The sequence below is a fragment of the Electrophorus electricus genome, chromosome 18 (assembly GCF_013358815.1).
Source record: "Electrophorus electricus isolate fEleEle1 chromosome 18, fEleEle1.pri, whole genome shotgun sequence".
NCBI lineage: Eukaryota > Metazoa > Chordata > Actinopteri > Gymnotiformes > Gymnotidae > Electrophorus > Electrophorus electricus.
In genome coordinates this window covers 11037884-11057725 of record NC_049552.1, presented here as the reverse complement: position 1 = coordinate 11057725, position 19842 = coordinate 11037884, and the positions used below count along the sequence as shown (strand labels likewise).

The 19842-nt window shown below is 39.5% G+C and overlaps 2 protein-coding genes across 2 annotated transcripts; one reads left to right on the top strand and one right to left on the bottom strand.

Annotated features, from left to right (window-relative positions):
* Nucleotides 1-448: 448 nt before the first annotated feature.
* LOC113570091 (KN motif and ankyrin repeat domain-containing protein 4-like) lies at nt 449-10055 on the bottom strand. Its single transcript, XM_026998297.2, has 10 exons — nt 9896-10055; nt 7553-7628; nt 5825-7411; nt 5082-5169; nt 4546-4878; nt 4375-4462; nt 3994-4213; nt 3571-3713; nt 2889-3089; nt 449-970 (listed from the first exon to the last, which is right to left on the bottom strand). Exons 1-10 carry the CDS (start codon nt 10019-10021, stop codon nt 860-862), a joined length of 2973 nt encoding a protein of 990 aa, XP_026854098.2. The 5' UTR covers nt 10022-10055; the 3' UTR covers nt 449-859.
* A 5114-nt stretch (nt 10056-15169) lies between these two features.
* Nucleotides 15170-18231, top strand: LOC113570151 (angiopoietin-related protein 3-like). Its single transcript, XM_026998387.2, has 7 exons — nt 15170-15683; nt 16211-16321; nt 16511-16622; nt 16697-16810; nt 16926-17021; nt 17418-17675; nt 17976-18231. The coding sequence occupies exons 1-7, from the start codon at nt 15186-15188 to the stop codon at nt 18143-18145; spliced, it is 1359 nt and encodes a 452-aa protein (XP_026854188.2). The 5' UTR covers nt 15170-15185; the 3' UTR covers nt 18146-18231.
* The last annotated feature ends 1611 nt before the right edge of the window (nt 18232-19842 follow it).

Genomic DNA, 19842 nt, shown 5'->3' with positions numbered 1-19842 from the left:
GTTTTTCTTGACGAATGATGGAGCGTGTCCGTGCGAACTAGTGTCTCTTGCAGAATTGAATTAATTGATTAACAGTCCAAGACAGTTGTGGGGGTCCAGAAATTGTTGTGCCAGCGGGCAGTTCAAAAGCACCCAGAAAGAAATGGAACACTGTGATATATCCTACAGAGAGATGATTTAATATCTCCATTAATCTAATTCCCTCACCTTTAACAGAAGGTTCAAGCAAGGTAAGGTATTTGCTGGAAAGGGCCTTTTGATGGTCTTGCTCGTGTGTTTTATTGATGCGGGTCGTTAGGGAGCGGGCGATGTGTCGGCATGGTAATGCTCATGGAGGAGATGTGCTCTCTGCACATGATGAGCTGAAGGTCAGTTCAGTAACCACAGGCACAAAATGAGCAGGAGAGGATGCCACCAGAGTGAAATTAGAGCTACAATCAGGCATAAATCAACAGAGTTCATCTATTGTGCAATAAGTTCATATTGTGCAAAATGTTTTACATTATACAACACATTGGGAGCATAACAAAATTTAAATTAGCATTGGTTATTCGTCACTCCAACTGATTTGAGAATACATTAGGCTGGACACAAAATATATTTATGTATTATACAGTATATGTGGTGTCATTCCCAGCAAAAGCAAAAAAAAATTTTTTTTAATAAGTGCCTTATACAACAGTAAACAAAATTAATGAGATATTGCAGAATCTGAGTTGTATGACCTGGAATGTTGTATGACAAACTTGATGTGAAAATCAGCTAAAGGAAAGGCTGTCTTGGGTATAAATGGTTTCTGCATGCATGGCCAAATACAAGAGAGTTAATAAAATAAATAACCAGATGGCAGCGTCTCTCTCTAAGACATCTTGCATTTGTCCTGGCCTCTGGTGTGGGTGCGGGCTTTGAGCAGATCGGCTATCTCTGTGTGGGAGGCCTGCGTGGCCAGCGACAACGCACTGCGGCCACCCTGCACACAAAAGCAAAGGAAATGGACACTGGAGGACAGAGGAGAGGCTGTGCCATAGCGGGTAACGTTTCAGTGAGCCAGAATTCCACAAGCATAAGTTTGCTCATCTTGTCTCTCGCTGGCATAATATAGTGAGCATGACATTATAGGTAACAAACCCCCAGCCTTACAGGACATCTACCAGTCAGGCTACTGAGCCAGCTATAGGTCATTCCCTAATCTCTGTCATCAGTGAGTTACTTTGTGTTGAGAAGCAGAGAAGCCTATGTTTTTAAAATTATTATTACCTGTGCCTCACAAGAATTTCATTGTATGAATGTACTGGACATTTGTGCATGTGACAAATAAACTTGAACTGTAAAGGACGTAGGCTTGGCCAAGAACTAAGATAAGGATTAATAACACCAGAGTATTATCAGACCATGTCTGGGGTCAAACATTATCAGGCCATGTCTGGGGTTGAACATTTTACAGGATTTCATAGTTCACAGAAATCTCACTTAAAAAATAAATCATTATGCTATAAATGCAAATTTGTATAATAATGAACGAACACCATTTAACATGACCTCAATTGCATAATGCAAATGTGTTTCCTTCATTGTTAGTGACATTAGCATTATGGGGGAAGTAATCCTTTAATCATTGACTTCAAATCAATTATTAAAACTACACCCCATCATAGATGTAATTAGGAGGAAGAAAAGGCCTAGAATCTCTACAGGAAGTGGGCTTATCCAGTGGTGGCTTCTCCAGATGTGGAGAATGGATTGCACATCATACCAGCTCTCTAAGACTAATGTAAGGAAAACGTGATTTGACTCAAAGGCCAGATTCAGCTGTGGAGGAGCAGGCCTGACAGATTTCATTGTCACATATGCATCCAAATAACCTCTCTCTCACTTTCTCTCTCTGGTTCTTTTTCATTCTCTTTCTTACTCACTTTCTCTCTTCTACTCTCCCTCTCTCATTCCTTTCCCCTGTCCCTCCCATTTGCCTAGAAAGGGTTTCCACAACAAAGGGTGATTAGATCGTTGTCTTGTTCTAGAGCTTTTATTCTCGTGCACTTTGTTAAAGGTATTTTATGTGCTGAGAGTCTAATCCACACTGTTGTCCAGTCTTCTTGTTCTAAGTTTTTTTGAACCAGGGAAATGTACTGCAGTTCAAATGTATTTCATAGCCAGTTCTGAGTATTTTAAAATGTCTGTAGAGAATGAATATCAGAAAAACATATTTACAGCACATTACAGCAAATAAATATGCGACTAACACACAAGCCATCGCTACAGACTAGAACTGTAATTGTGTCCACTAGATGGCACTTAGACTGGTTTCATAACAATGCAAAGAACCTGTTCCCACAGAGTTGAGGTCAGTCCAGTCAGTGCGGTCAAGCTGCAAGCCTCAATTAACATGGCAGTCTCTGAAGGTAATATATATGCATTACTTCTGTTGAACTTGGACTGCTTTAAAGTACCCATCACAGCTTAGTTTAGCTACCGCAAGGATTCGGCAGAGTTCCCAGGCCAACTCTGACTTGAACAAAGGATAAATCTGCAGTGTTTTATTATTAGTTATGATGGATTATTATTTATTATTAACAATCACAGTAGGTTCTCATTATTTTGCCAGAAATGCAGCCTGAGGTTTGAGGTTTTGAAAGTTCAATAAATAACATCAAAGTAGATAAAATTGTGTGGAAAACAAAACAGTCATCCTCTATCCTGGGTTCAGGTCATCTTTTTCAACTCTCTATTCTTTATACTGTACTTTTTTCTCTGGCCATGAGTAACTAGTGTTCCCTGCCAATCACAAGCTGCTGGCTTCTTTACCATGGTTAGGAACAGTGAATAATTTTCATTTAGCAATCACTTTGAGGGCCTTTTAATGACTGTCCACCATTCTGAGCAGGACTTACCTTATCTGTTAGGTTGACATCACAGTCAGGGTCCATGAGCAGTATTCGCACGATGTCAGTGTGCCCGCGGTCGCAGGCACTAATTAGGGCAGTGGTGCCCGCTCGATCTTGGGCATTAATGTTTGCTCCGTGTGCCAGCAGAAGGCGAACAGTGGATGCCCGGCCATGCCTGACTGCCAGGTGCAGAGCTGTCTGCCCCACCTTCAGAGGAAAATGCACCAAGGACTGTGTATGCAAATAGAGGCTGGGACATTTTTTCACATGTATTGCACATAATATTCTAAATCATGGGTGCCCAAGTCTGTTAAAGGAGATCGGCCACCCTGCAGAGTTTAGCCCTAAGCTTATACTAAAACACCTTATCATGTAAAATCAAGGTCAGGAATTGAAAGTCAGGTGAGATTGTGATTAGAACTAAATTCAACAGGACCAGACTTGGGCACCTTCATCCTAAATCAATGACTAGGAGGATGTGTGAAAGAACAAAGAAACAGCAGGTATAGCAACAAAAAACAAAAAACAAAAAAAGTGCATGCATGGGTACTCCATGGAATGTCTGAAACAACTTTCTGTCCTCCATGTTAAAGTTCCTACCCTCTATGTTAACTGGACCAGATCAGTGTGGAAGCATCCCTACATGCCAAGACAATTGCGCCTCAACTGAGACAGCATTGTTACTCACCTGACCGACGCGGGCATTAACATCGCCAAACTCCATCAGTTGCTGGATGACCTTGATGTCCTCTGGAGAATCCACAGGTAAAAGAGAGGCCAGCATTATGGCTGTGTATCCAATTTTGTTTCTCAGGTCCACGTCACACATGCCTGTAGACAAAATAAAACAGTTCAATAGGTTTTGGGAAAATTATTTCAGCAAAGTATTTTGGTGGTGCAGTCAAGCTTTCTGGATTGATCAAAAACATATCCAGGAAAGAAGGTGCAAAACCTTTGGTGTACTTAATGATAAACCAAAATTGGCAAAGAAAAAAACCCAAAAACAAATTCAGAAGTCATGTGATCATTTTTGAGAACTGATTGACCATTATGTAACTTCCAGTCAATTATTTTGTTATGTAAGATTCCATGTTCCCATATTGTTACTTACCCATGTCTAAGAGGAGTTTGACAATGTTGAAGTTGGAATGGGACAAGCTGTAATGCAGGGCTGTATTGCCATTGTCATCCACCATGTTGATCAGAAACTGAAGGACTGTTGGCGTTTGTGTGGCCACTTCACTGATATAGAGAGCAACAGTGTTGGCACACGAGTCCTCCTCAGCAGCTATATGGAACCACTTCTGGAAGACGACCATCAGAGCCTGTCTCTGAATGAGTAAAAGTAATGTGAGATATTTTCTTTTACAATGATTAATAAAGATTTCTTTTGCATCAGTGTTTAACTTGTCTCAAATAAGTGTCAAAGTAATGAGTGAGACTTATTCTTTCAGATGTTCGGAGAGTTTGTGTAAATCACTGTAGGAATTACCATTTCATCATTTGGTTCAGCCACTTCATCCATATGTTCCTTCAGGAAGTAACATGCATTAATAAAGTCTTTGTCAACCATTGTCTCCCTGGAAAAACAGAATTTTTGATTGTTGATGCTGCCTTACTACAGATAATTTACTCAAAACATGCACACATGACTATAGCTTACCTGCCTCCTTCACCTTCTGATGACTCATGTGACTCAGCTCTGGAACATGTGCTGTCCTGCTTGGCATTTTCTTTAACTGGCTGGTCATCTGGACTTTGAGCTTCACTTGTCGACTCTAGTAAATCTATATCTGTCATGGTCTCTTTTAAGTCACCTCCACCTTTACTTGTCTCTGGAGGGTTGTTTCTTTTTGCAGCCTGCTCTGTAGTGGTCAATGTAGTACTCCACAGCTGTGGTTGAGTAGCGTCAATTTGGAGAATCTCTTGGTCAAAACCTTGAGCACAAAAGTTTGGCATTACAGTACTGTCCTCTACATCTTGTCCTCCACTAGACCTGCAGAGATATAACAAGATAAAGGCAGTATGTCAGCATTTGGATAATTAAATTTCGTTTGTTAAATGATTTCATTCTAATGTTTACTGTACCTTATTCTAATAAACAGTAACACACAGTAAAAGTAAACTACTATTACTAAACATAGAAACCTCATACAACTGTGCTATGCCTGTAAGTATAAATGAGGTAACAGTCCTTACCTCTCTCTACAACTGACTGGTAAAGTGCTTTCCCCTTCTTTGGACTTATCAACTACAGATATTTGATCCTCTGTCCTGGACTCTTGGGCTTAAATATACAGGAATGCAGCAGATATACAAAAGGTACAAGATTATAAATATGAATGTAGACATTCATTGCACATTTATTGTTTGGTAGATAGCTGGCTGTTGTAACTAAGAACTGCAGGGTTGAATTAATACCTGCAGTGTTGAATCAGCTCATCAGCTCTTACTGACTTTAAATAAATGCTGTAGGTGTTAACTCAACACAAGCGTTTTTGGTCAGGGGTTAGAAGAAAGCAGCAACCAGAATGAAGCAGATTTCTCCAGATCTCTTCCACACTGGAAGGTCTCCAGCTACTTATCCCAACTAATTGACAGTATTTAGCTGATGCTTCTATCCAAAGCAACTTACAATTATGACTGAGTACAACTTGAGCAATTGAGGGTTAAGGGTCTTGCTCAGGGACCCAAGAGTGGCAGCTTGGCAGTGATGGGGCTTGAACCAGCAACCTTCAGATTACAAGTCAAGTGCCTCCACTACTGAGCAACTAATGTTGCTGCCATGACCAAGGAATAAGTCCTAAGACTCCTTCAGAATAGCAGCCCCTGTTACAGGGGGTATGCTTGTAAACGTCCTTCACTGCTTAAATAAAGGATTCTTTACTCCTTTGAAGTTTTAAGGTTTCAGTATCAGTAAACAGTTGCATTTATAAATTTACCTGGTGGTGGCACCGCTTCTGCAGAGGACACATAAACTGAGAGTAGGCTGACAAGACTAACCAGCTCCTTTTGGATTGAGCAGACACGTGGAGGCAGGTGCTCAGAGGGCAGGACTCTTCCTGATGACTCATCTCTGCAGAGACATTCCCACTCCTCATGCAGGAGCTCTTGTACTCTTTTCACATGGTGTTCCATGTCTGCACGTGATCCTGCAGGTTTCCCTGATGTATGTGTTTTAAGGTTCCCCTCTAAACACACTTGGCTACAGTTACTTGGCTCCTGTGAATAAGCTACAACAGATTGTTCTGACTTTAATGTTTTTACCGACGTGTCTTTGGATGAAGGCTCAATCTCCAATGCATTGTTCACACAGTGTAGGTGCACCACTCCCCTCTCGGCCCTGACCCAGACATTTTCAGTGTTTTTGGTCAGCTCCCTTATTCTCTCATCTTTTGTACAGCTCTCCTGCATCTGCTCCTTCAGCAAATCTCTTGTTTTATACAATTCTGACTCTAGCTCATGGAGTTTCTGTTCCAGCATGACAACTTTCCTCTGGAGAGTCTCAGGAAGGGACTTGGTTTTCTCTCCATGATCCAAAGGATCTTTGACATCTCTGACTATCTTAGTCACTTGCACATCACCACCAATTTCCATGAATGCCTTCTCTGTTCTTAAGGGTATCACCATTGCATCCACTTGCTCAGATGATGCCTTGACATTCTCTTCCAGCTGCTCATATTCCCGATTCATCCAATCATCATTTGACTTTATTTTACTCTGTGCAGCTTTGGAAAGCTGTGTCACAGAGTCTGAAGTAACTGTGCTTTGTGGTTGACCTGCAAATAAATCCAGGAGCCCTGCAGAATTATTTTGGGATTGGACTTTGAGGAGGAGTCTGTCTCGCTCCTCCTGCAGGATGCACAGCTGGGCTTTGAGTTCTGGTATGTTCTTGACCTCTTCCTCAAGTTCTGCCACCCGTTGTAAAGCTGCAATGAGCTGCTGAAGAGTCCCATTCACCCCTCCAATCTTTCTTTCTGGTCTGTGGAAGACATCTTCAGAGGACCCATTTTCTTCTACAAGATAATCCCTTGAACCATTGGGGCTGGTTGGGTCCTCGGTAGACTCTGAGTGTTTCCTTAGTAACACTGTCAGGGGTAAACTGGAGGCACGCAGTAAATTTGGTCTTACATGAAGTCCCAAGGGCTGCTCATCAAAAGCTTGAATAGTGGCATGCATCTCAGCAGATCTGAAGGAACTGTAGACAGTCTCTGATTGCCTGATAAGACCAGATGACTCACTAGTCTTCTCAGAGTCTGCAAGTGGAGGCTTGGTAAATAAGGTGCCAATGGAGTTCCACTGAGAGGTTCTGCAGCCATAACCAGGCAAACTTAGGTTGCGTGACAGGGAGCCAGCATACTGGCTGCGCTGTTTGCGTTGAAACTGCACTCTCCTGATGGTGTTGCCTTTTTCAATATCATCCACATACTTAAGGAAATCAAGGTCTAAATGAAATCCATAGGGTGTCTCAACAGAGTAAGAGGATGGTCTTCTGCAACTTCCATTCTCTTTTGGAGAAAAACCATTCACTGAGGAAAGACATGCAAAAGAATTATGTTTCTGAAACAGCATATACTGTATTAAAATAAATTTTAAAAAGACAATTTGGCTGCTCAGAAGTCTGCCATCTGAACAAAATAGACAGCCTGAAGGTTTTAATAAATCGATACCTTTCTGTGCATCCATTGTTTGTGTACTTCTGACATCTGTTCTATCAACTTGATGGAGTTTTCCTTGTTTGCCTAACTGTATATAAAAAGTTTAAATGGTGATTAGACTGTGTTGATTTGAAAGTGACAAAACAGATATGCATGCTATTGTCTTGCACTGTTGCTTTTCAAAGCTTCCCTGCACAGAAGACTTTGTGTGACTTTTTCTTCATACTCACTACCCCCACCCAACTGTCTCCCTCACTCTCTCTGACCACACAAGCACTGAGGGCGCACCACAAAGGCAGCCACAGCCCAAACAATGTAAGTTATGCAGTAAACACATAAACAGCTGAGACCAAACACTTAGACTCACTTGCATGGAATATGTAACCCATACAGGCTTCTACAAACCTCATTCTATGCCAAGCAAAAACCATCTTATCAAAAATCTCCTATCCCAGTAATCCTAATGAGCCAAAAAGGCATTAGCTGGGCTTTTTCAGATACTGTGATATGTAGGTTGTCCCAAAACTAGCCACAAGGAGTTTAAAGGATAAGCCAGTCTGCCTTTGAATATTTTCATTTCATCATGAGAAATTTTCCATTTATTTGGCTAAGGAACAAGCCACGTTAGAACAAGAGCATAATTTAAAAAATGTTAAGGATTAGCTGTGGACAAATTGGAATATGTTAAAAGGTTATAATAACAATTTCATTACTATTGCTTCCATAGTCTCCTTTTATTCTGTTGAATGATTCATGGTAAATGTGTCTTAACTGAGGTATGTTTGTTTTTTTAATATGTAAAAGAGAATCTCCTCTCATTCTTAGTTATTGCTCACTATATTTGCAATAAAGCAACCACCCCACACCTCCACAAAAACATTCCTCTGCTTATTTAATGCATTTCTTTCCACAGCATTCCTTCTTGAACCACAAATTGGATTTGAAACCAATACAACTCGAAAACTGCTACTGCCTTCAAAAAACAATTTTTAAACGATGTACCCTGTGAGAGCATTTTTCAGCTTTCAGGTCAGGCAATATGGAGGGAGAATGCACACTACGGAAATATGAGAGCAGCAAACATCATTTTACTCTGCGGACAGAGTTTCAACCTAGCATGGCTATATGCGGCAGAATGGGAATACACTCTATTCAGATTTGCCCTCAGTGATTCAGAGAAATTTATAGTGAGACCTACATTTCTGCCTGTTGGTATATAGCTACTAACAACTTGTGAATTTTTTTAAATGATAGGCCCTATAAAATATGAATCTTTCATCGCTCTCTCTCTCTCTCTCTCTCTCTCTTTCTCTCTCTCTCTCTCTCTCTCTCTCTCTCTCTCTCTCTCTCACACACACACACACACACACACACATACACACAATTGAGCAGGCCGGTAAAATAAGTTTTGTTCTTCCTATTTGGCCCTGTTCATGGTGTGGTTTCCTTGGCACAGAATCTCATTCCTTCTCCTCTATTTGGACTGTGGGTTTAGGATGAGGGCCAAGCCTGAGGCCTCCAGTCCTTCACTTTATGTGTTGAGGGTGTGGCAGGCCCTAGTGCATCTTCTGCTGGCCTGTAACATTGACCGTTTGGGACCGTAAGAAGGGGAGGGAGTCATTCCAGCTCCAGTAGTCTCCACTCTGATGTCCAGGCTCTGCGGTCTGTAACAGTGAAGACTCTATCCCGGAGTTTTCCAGAGTGTATGACTGCACAGTTGGCACTTTCTTTTTCTGATTTTCTCTTTCTTTCACTCATACACACACATACACACACACGTTCGTCCCCCCCCCCCCCAAGTTTGTTTTTCTTTAAAATGACTTTGAATCTTCTTGAATCTCTTTTTTTCTTCTTAATTTCCCTGAAACCTTCACATTGTCTTTTATCCTTTCTGTCTTGCTTCGTCTTTCCTGTTGTTGTTTTGTTTTTTTTCCATGTCCACAGTATTTGGACCATCTGGGCTTTATGCCAAAAACAACATGGGCATATGCACAGCAGTTACATGACTCACGGTGTGTAAAATTGCCTCAAAGCAGAAGCAGACCATGTGGAATACCATATAAAATACCAAAGTAACAACTTAAATCCTCCAACTTGAAATGACATTAAAGGCTGTTTATATATAATGTCACCCTGTTCTGTCTCGGAACAGACCAACCCATTAGAAAACAATCACTTCATCTCAAGGAGCTTAAATCCCCTTTTTGTAATCAGCATAGCGTACCACAGGTACTCAGAAAACTTTTGTGCGGAAAGCTTTGCAAGATTTCACAAATAATACCTTGACAAGTTTGTATCTAAAATAAAATGCAAAAATGAAATATAATACCACAAATACTATAGGCTTGGCATTACCTCCTCCTCGTTCTGTTGGTATGTGCCAGTCTGGTGTCCTGCTCCAAGGGAGCACTTCACTTCTCTCACCCACCAAGAGACAGAAGAGCAAGTGGGAGACAAACGCTTCTCAAGAAACACAGACATGAAATTCTTTGAAAACGTAAGCAGGGTTATTGTGTGTTGACAACGCAGAGGCTGTGGATGTAAGTGCCACACCTCTCTCTGCACTGTCTGACCAATCAGAGTTGGTGGGTGTGGAGAAACCCTGACTAAACATCCAATTGGAGCAGGAGGGTTGGTCATAGTGCAGTGCAGAACTAGAGAGACATTTATCAAAACAAGGCCCTTGTGTTGGGAGGGGAGGGTCAAAGTTTCTTGAGGTCTTATAACAGTGAGGGTGGCTGAAGAGCCACAGTATACATGTGTACATGCTTGTGCACTTATATAAATGCACATATGGTAAACATGTAATTCAATACAGTATGGCTCATGATTGTAATGAAACAATACCAAGCGGGTTTTGAGAGGGGCCCACATAACTCTATTACTGGGCATAAAATACTCCTTCTCTTTCCTCTTTTGAAAATAAACAAAGTGTGGCTGTCCAACTCAATAAAACACATTTTAAACATATTCAAGTAATTCAGAATATTTCATAATTCCTAAAAGAGTACACAAAACACTGGGTAAAACATTCTAACACACTACTGAACATTTGTATTGTCTCTAAAAGTTTCACTAACTGATAGGTGTGTGTACTTTAGTTCAACAGAATGACACTGTCAGCTTTCTAATGTATATATAGGTTAGAATCCAAAACAAGAAGACAAGAAACCAGACCTGTACTGCCTTCATATTATACTTGCACAATGTTAAATCTACATTCAGACATCAATTTTAGCAATAAATATGGAAATTGGATTTAAATATAAGGCAAAGTAGAATTATGTTTCCTTTTTTATGTTACGATGCATGCAGTTAGAATGATATGGTCATCTGAAAACAACAGCACACAAAGATTGGCATTAGATTTAGGATCACCATTAGGATCCTAACAACTGCCATTCTTTTCACTGGTCCAGCCCAATCCCAATCTGATTTTTAAAGCCTGAAGATGAATAAAATCTTTCTTGAACTGGTCATATTCCCTTCCCCCAGCCATGGCGTGGTGCAAGGGACAAAATGGATCAACAAAACTGCACCCCTTTTAACCTTGAACTTTCCTCCCACTCCTCTGAAGTTCACCTTCAAGTGTACAGACAGATACAGAACACAAACACTCTCATCACATTTGCCTGACACAAGAGGGTTTCTGGGTTAATTAAAAACTAGTCACCTTGAAATATTATCCAAACATAAGAGCTCATTTATTCATGGGCTTCAGTATACACTAATCTGTTTTGATAGGGCTACTTTAGATGTTTGTGGTTGCAAATTAAAATCAATGACGGGCCTACAATGCTAAAGTCCCCTTAATAAATGCACCATGGCATTTCTTGCAACATCTTTAGCACTGAAAACTTTAGTCACTGCTACAGTAAAATCTACTCCAGTTGTAGGCCTCTAGTTGTAACCACCCAGTTCACAAATTATTTTTCAGACCTTTTTTTCTCTTTGATTTCAGCACAAGAAGCCATCCTAAAACTAAGTGAAAATGTAACTTGTTCACCAAGTTATTTTATTTTTACAATAATATTTGATGTTAGGAATTCTGAAATTATAGATTAAAAATGCAGTCCAATTACTGCCGCTACCTAACTGGTGAGTAGTTGTGTGATAACAAATTGCTATAACACACAGCTTCTTACCAGAAGACTCTTAGCTCCTTGCTAGTTTTATTACAAAGTTATACTTGATCCAAAAAAGCAGCAAGGTTTTTCAGAGGAACATCAACCTCTCTAATGGCATTACACAGAACAACAGAATGTCAGAGTATGCACTAGCCTGCAGAAAGGTCCGTGATTAAATTTACTAGCCCTAGTCATTCAAATCATTAAATTATCCTAAAATAAGCAGAAACTGCATCTTACTATTTGGAAACTTCGAAATCATTCCAGTGGAAAAGAAAAACACGTGAAAAAGTCCTACACATCTATTAACAGTTTTTCTAAGCATTTAGAGAATACTTGAAGAATTTGGAGACAGGTGTCATTCTCAAGAGCTGTACAAATAAACAAGCTAGTCAGTTTTAGAAAATGCTTTGTCCAGGATTTTTTTTTGTTCATTGTTTTGTTCTTATTAGCTGAGTTCAAAGCATATGGTGGAAATTGTTAGGGTACCAATACATGACCGGTACATTTGATCTTAATTGTAGCATATAAATGCCAAATTTGACAGAAACTAATGTTATAAAAATGTATCAGTTGGCTGATAGGCAATATGTAGACTATCATAATTCTATTTTAAGATGACTATGATGTGAGTGTTTTCCTGACTTTTCAGGCTTCCACCATGATGGAAATTGATGTAAGTTGTTAGGTCTGTGATCTTTAAGAGTTGAAAGTGTTGAACAACTTTGTTTTTATTATTAAAGGAAGTGGGAAAATATGATCATTTTTCACACCCAAATGAAAGCCATGTGTTAGCTGTAACGGTATTGTTTTAACAACTTCAGTGATTAAAATGGTGCAAATGAGTCCGCATGAAAGCTCTTTTTCAAATTCTTCTTGAATTTCTCATTCTATCCACCTATGGTTGTTAATGTACTCTCATTAGTCTCATTAAAAACATTAAAAATTTCTGATGAACTGAAAACTACATTCAAACCCCATGCATGTGGCCTCATTAATTTATGAGCACTGCTGGCTGCATTCTCTTTGGCCGTGAAAAATAAAATGATTCCTTTCCTCCACTGCTAATCAATGTACCAACCAATCAGGTGTCTGCAGAGGTATGTCACAAGTAGAGCTTGGCACATTCTCTTTTCCTTTGAGCATAATGACAGAGGAGCTGCTGATGCTGAAGGCTATGCTTTTTTGTGTGGCAGCTCTATAAGATTTGCTGGCAGGCTTCACATCTGTTGGGCACAGCTTGTGGATTTGTCATCCCCTTCTTGAACTTGTACTGACATACTGGAAAGTGTATGTAGCACTGCATATTAGAAATACTACCTCTTAAAGTAAGTATTTATGGTTGTCTATGCCTCTAGAAAGCTAAAAAGATTTTTTAGAGCATGTGGTAATTACTGGATTAATCAGGCCTGGCAAGGTTACATTTACATTTGGCTGACACTTTTATCCAAAAAAACCCCACAGTTCTGACAGACCACATCTTGAGAAATTGAGGGTCTTGCTTAGGGACCCAACAGTGGGAGGGCTTGAACTAGCAACCTACTGATCATTAGTCAAGTACTTTAACCACTGACCTACCACTGCTGAGTAGCTCAGCATGTGTGGAGGACAGTGCTAACCGTGAGGCTGCACTAATCACTCAACTGCACCACCACGAGGACGATCAACTGAATCAGGACTCATTACGAAATGAAATGAAATATGCTACCCAGCTACGCAACTCCTCCCTAATGGGACTAAAACCAAGTGTTTCCCAATGATTCCACAGCCTTGAACATTGTATATTCCATCCCAGACATAGGACACGATATCCTATATCCTGAAAGAGTGATCTCTGCTGCATTTCTTCAAAGATTATTATAAGCCCTTATTTGTTTCTGTGTCAAATTGCAAAGTATTAACAGCAGTAGGTGCAAGTACTACAAGCTGTTACATTTACATTTACTGTGCAGCTCCAGTAAGCTAAGGTATAAATCGTCCAAAGTGAATACACAGACACATACACACACTAAAATTTTTAATGTTCTCCATTTGTGGCTTTGTGTCAAAAACACAAATCAGACATAAGTTTAGGTTGCTGTATGCACACGGATTCATCCTCATATGGGTTAATATTTAACTGAGGCCTCTTCTTAACTCATTTCAGTCAGGTATGTAGTTGTGGTCCGAACTGTATTGTCTTTACTACAGAATTGAAAGTATTTTAGCATTTGGATAAGACTGAAGGTTGTAAATAATGGGTTTGACCTAAAAATTGACAAAACAACTCCTAGAGCTAGTTACATGTAAGTTGCTAATGGCTTAGTCTTGTCGTAACTATTATAATATATGTAACGTCAGGAAATGGGAAAAGTTTACTAAAAGTTTTTGAGCAAATAAAGGGTCATTCATGAAACAATACTGAATATAGTATTATTAAATCAATTCCCCTCAGGGATTAATAAAGTCATCAATCTATCTATTTAAAACTGAATAGATAGTATTAAACTTCTTCAAGCACAAGGAGGGCCAGGAGAAATATGTTTTCCACAAAAAAACTTGATAAGGTTTGGCCCTAGGTGCTTCCTGTTTTTGTTAAAATATGAAAGTGGTCATCTTTGGCAAACAGAGGGTTACAGTATCAGGATGACCACATTGGAGGGAGGACATGCTACCCCTCAATTTAGAGAGGCACACTGCCATAAACAGCCATGGTAGGAAAAAAATCATATGATGTGTTGCATCATCTCATGGAAAAAAACCTCTCATTGAAGAGGAGGGGGTAGTTTCTAAATGCTGAATTATGACTGTGGCTTCAAAAGCTTTTTAACGCATTGTATTACCTCTCAGGCACACTATAAATTTTAACTATTCTGCACATGATTCTATGTTGAAGTAAAAACTCAGCTGGTGGTATAGAATTATGGCTATTACTATCTACTGACATGCATGAAATCGATGGTGTGCCTTTTTGCAGATGCTTTAAACAAGAATAGTTTCTAGTTTGCTTTAACAAGAATAGTTTCTTGAGCTCTATGCTCACTGTCAGAACACTACCAAGAAATGTACAGTTATTGTTCTATATCACACACACACACACACACACACACACACACACACACACACACACACACACACACACACACGGGTTTGACCTAAAAATGGACAAAACAACTCCTAGAGCTAGTTACATGCAAGTTGCTAATGGCTTAGTCTTCACAAAGACCATTCTAGTCCAGTTAGGCATGGACTTACAAACTTCAAAACACAAACCTTTAAGAACTTCAGTATATACTTTTTAGGAGTTGTCAACAAAACCTGTAATATATGGAAACATGGAAATGAGTGGTTTCCTTGAACATCTGAGGCAGTGCAGAGATTAACAGTGCCACACTGGTTCACCTTGTGCAGGCTTAATGATCAACCCTCTTACAGCAGAAAGTGTATAAAGGTCCTGTGGGCATCTTTCTAACACAGGGAGCTGAAAAGACTAGTAATACTGAAGCTTGGTGGTCAAGGGGGAGCCAGGACAGGTAACCATGAATTTTGCTTTGCTGATGATTCTTGTGGTGGAGACCTATGTATTCTCAATAACAGTGGACATGAGCACTGAAGAACCAATCCTGGCTCAAGTACAAACTCAGTCATCTTTTGCCGCTCTGGATGACGTTCAGCTGATCGCCAATGGCTTACTGCAGCTCGGAAAGAACCTACGGGACTTTGTGCAAAAGACAAAAGACCAGATTAATGACCTCATCCAAAAGCTGAACATATTTGACAGCTCCTTCTACCAGCTCTCTATCCTGGCGAGTGAGATCAAAGAGGAAGAAGACGAGCTCAAGAAGACCACAGTGATGCTCAAGGCGAATAATGAGGAGATCAAGAACCTGTCACTGGAGATCAACTCCAAAGCAGAAGACATTGTAAGGGAAAGAGTTCAGCTCCGAAACCAAGTGGAACGACTGGAACTGAAGCTAACTGGCTTGTCCCAGGGCCTGCTCTCAGCAGACCAGGTTGCAGAAATTTCTGCACTCAAAGTAAGATCAATGTCATAATTTTTTGGAAGTCTGAAACCATACCTTTCTGTTCTTTGTATCATGTAAAAATATTTTTAATCTTTTTTCTAATTTAGTCATACCAAGTTCCTAGTACAATAAATATTCTGTGACTGTACAGTAGTACTAGTCCACAAGGGTACACGCACCTCCTCCGATATGTTCTCCAGTGACACAACAGTGTCAAGCACATCAGCAAGTTACATACTCGCTTTGTCATGCACCTTTGGTTGTCTGTCATGTAGAATTGGAAAGAGGTAGGCAATGTATTTCTTTTCCAAGTGTGTCCTCGGGAAACCAGAGATGGCACGTGTCAGAGTTAGAATTTGAACCTGAATTAAGCAATAATAAAAGGAGGAAAATGGTTGGTTTCAGTACATCTGTACTAGTACATTTTTAAGAAACAAAATTAAAACTGTTCAGTTCTTTGTGGAGGCTATCACTAATCTCACTAATCTCTCTGAATCAGTTTTAACAAGGTGACCAAACACCCGCTATGTCTCAATCAGGAAGTGATCCAAGCCCAGGAGAGGAGCATAGCGGAGCTGTTGAAGGCAATGAAGGAGCAAAGGGAGCATCTCAACTACCAGAAAAACAAAATCAAAAGCTTGGAGAATAAAGTACATTGTTATAGTCTACATTGCATATACAATTTATAAAATAAGAGCAACACAACTAAACCCAGATCAATCCAAATAGAAACCTAACAATTATCTACAAAAACACCAACTCACTTTGTGTGCATGTGTGTGAAGTGTGAAGTGTAAATGTAAAAACTATGAAATGTAAAACTGTGTTGTCACTTCTAGCTGAACTCTGGCAGTCTTCAGGATACACCTTCTATATTTCGTTGGGATGCCCATACCCACCTCATGTCGGATTATCTATTCAACTATTCCACAGATGGTAGCTTCTCAAGTGGTGAGGATACTAGTAATGTTCTTCCTTGAACCACCATTTTTCACTGCAGATCACTGAGAATGGTTGTATTGTAGATTTTCCAAAGCACTGTGGTGAGATATTTGGCAAGGGAGAGGAAACAAATGGCCTGTATGCTATCAAGCCAAATCAATCAGAACCTTTCCTAGTCTACTGTGAATTCACAGAGGGTATGAGTGCAAACAACACTTGCAGCATTTCTACTCCAAATACTGGATACTTGAGTACAGGGGACTAGAGACTGGGTTTAACCAAATATCCTAACTTCACCACGTCTCTCTACAGTGGGAGCGTTTACAGTCATTCAACGCAGGCAAGATGGCTCTGTCAATTTTGACCGGTCCTGGCAAAGCTATGAGGATGGATTTGGGGACTTCAAGAGTGAGTTGTGCATTTGGAATTTTGGTGCTCCACAAACTAAGAACACAGGAATGAAGCTTCCTTCTCACTTCATCATGAGAGCAGTAGTGGCCTGGAGCACAATGGAGTGCTTTGTCTTGATGTCAATAGTTCGAAGTGCTTACCTCTTTTTGACAATATGGCTTTCAGCAGTTTTTAGCCAATCTTTGCTGGCACTGCCTTTTCCTCCCAGAGAACATCAAACTATTCATCAGCCCCTAGTGGATTCCAAATCACACACACTGCATGATATATGGATTAGACTGAATTGTTTATAGTTGTTCAATGCTCTTTATACACAGTAGTGCAATGCTGTTACAGAGGCACAAAAAGCTGAATGTATTTTATTGATCAAGACATACGATTTCTGGTTTGTAGGTGACTTCTGGCTTGGCCTGAAGAAGATCTCCTCCATTGCCAGCCAGGGAGATTCTGTCCTACATGTTCAGATGGAAGACTGGAAACGAGAGAAATATTTAATGGAATTCGAGTGCAGTCTGGAGGGTCCTGCCTCCAACTACACAATCCATTTCAAGTCAGGAGGCCTGACTTCTGAAAGCCAGACAAGAATAAGATTTTCTACCAAGGACCACTACGATGGGAACAATAACCAAAACTGTGCCCATGACTACACAGGTGCTGAACTTACATTAAGCGTATTACTAACTCTCATGTGTCCTGAGACATTTAGTGAAACAAACTACAGATAGCATATACAATATTAAAACAAGGGTCATTTAAAAATCGCTTATTTTCATATCCCAATATTAATATACCGGTAATATTGGCAAGAGTATAACAGCCATCATGTGATGCATGAGAAATCTTTTAATAATCTCAACCTAGATTTTTCATTATTTCTGTTGCATTGATTTTTATGATAATATCATATTAAATTTTCTAGCATTTACTCTGTGTCCTCTGGCTTTTTCTAAGGGGGCTGGTGGTTTAGTGGTTGTGGAGACATCAATCTCAATGGCAAAAGCGTCCAGTGCAAACCTCGCAGGAAGAGGATCCAATGGAAGCACAACAAAGGACAAAGCCACTTAAAATCCTCACAAATCTCCTTTTATCATCTCAAGGCAACATGGAGTCACACAGGCTGAGATGGCTTCTCAATCATGGAATGAGAGGTGTGGTGGACATATGGGAACTTCAGCTCCCATCTCTCTGATCGCAATATTCTGACACAGGCTTTGTATAGATTACATAGATTGTATAGATAGCTAGATAGTACATTGAATGTCTACTTAACCCTGTAAAATTTAAGCATCTGTTTTCAAAATTTTTATCCCTTATTTATTCAGTTATTTCCATTATTCTGGATTATTAATAGAGTCTTAGGATTCCACATTATGCACTTTGCATTGTATTATACATTGTTGTTGTAGTTATCATTGTTATACAATCACCAATAAATGCTTTCTCGTTGAAATTCTGTGCATTTGTTGTTTTTAAATTACTTATTCAGAGGCAAGTAAGTGCAGATAATCAAAGATCACAAGACAGTCATGCAAGGTTGTCTTCTGCTAATAAGTAACAATTACTTATTTGTTTTGTAATATGTAATATGTTTTGTAATATGTTTTGTCATGTGTCTGGCATAAACCATGTAGAGGGTTTGAGGTGTTGGGTCAATGGGTTTGATAATATTTTTAGATAAAGTTGCTTTTGCTTTTTTATATAAAGTTGCTCATTCATATTGCAGGCCAATAAAAGTGTTAGAAAATGCCATATAAAATTGGCAAATTTGAACTTGCAGTAAACAAACAAGGCATAAAGCAGGTTCTTATAATGTAAGTCAGTTTTGTACAAGGTCCAAAAGAATTACCTTTAACCCCCCAAAAAACACAGGCAGACATCTAATAACCAATACTGAATTTTACTCTTGTGTATGTGCTCACATGCCAATGACCTTTAATGTGCTGGTAATGCTTCAATACTAAAGGTTAACAAATAGTTTTGGCCAACACTAATGAAACAGCAGGAAATCAGGAACTTTGGATATGAGCAACTATTAACTATTTCTTCTCCTATTATTATTGCTCCGGCCCACTGTTACCCTGAATTGGATTAAATGGGTTTACAAGATGAATTTTATTATTATTATTATTATTATTATTTGTTTGCCAGAATGTCACCTATCATTAGTTGTAGTTCATTCTTAGCCTTTCTAGGTCTCCTTTGCTGCATGATAGCTACCAACTGGTGCTGGTGAGTTTCATGTGGAGAGCATGGAGTCTGACCTAAAATGAGTAGAATACTGCAGAATAACAGCAGAATAACAGAAAAGAATCCATGCTCTACTCCGGACCAAAACTGAACTGAAAAACATCCATACTTGTGGCTTGTTTTTAGCAGCTCCCTTTGCTTTGCTAAAAAACCCCAATTTGCTGACACCTTGTGGGCAAAAAAGAAATTTAACTGCTTCTTGTCATCACTTATGAGATGTCAGGTGGAGATCATATTATTTATAGCTGACATGTAAACAGTTGTGCTGTTTTCTTGAAGTTGATTTTAGGATGTGTAAATAAGTAAACTTTACTTTAAAGTAAATATACTTTTTTTTTTTAAATCAAAGCTTCGAGGTGCTTCATATTTAAAGATTAAAATAAAACGGAAAAAAAAAATTGGCCATAGAGTCAGGATCTTGTATTAGTCCTCGGAGCCTATCAAAAGAGTCTGCCCAAATCTAAAGTAGATTAATAAAACATCATAAAAAATAAACACTGCAAAACACACATTAAATATGCCACATACCATGATCATGTCCAATAAGAGCTATAGCATAAAAACAAATTTT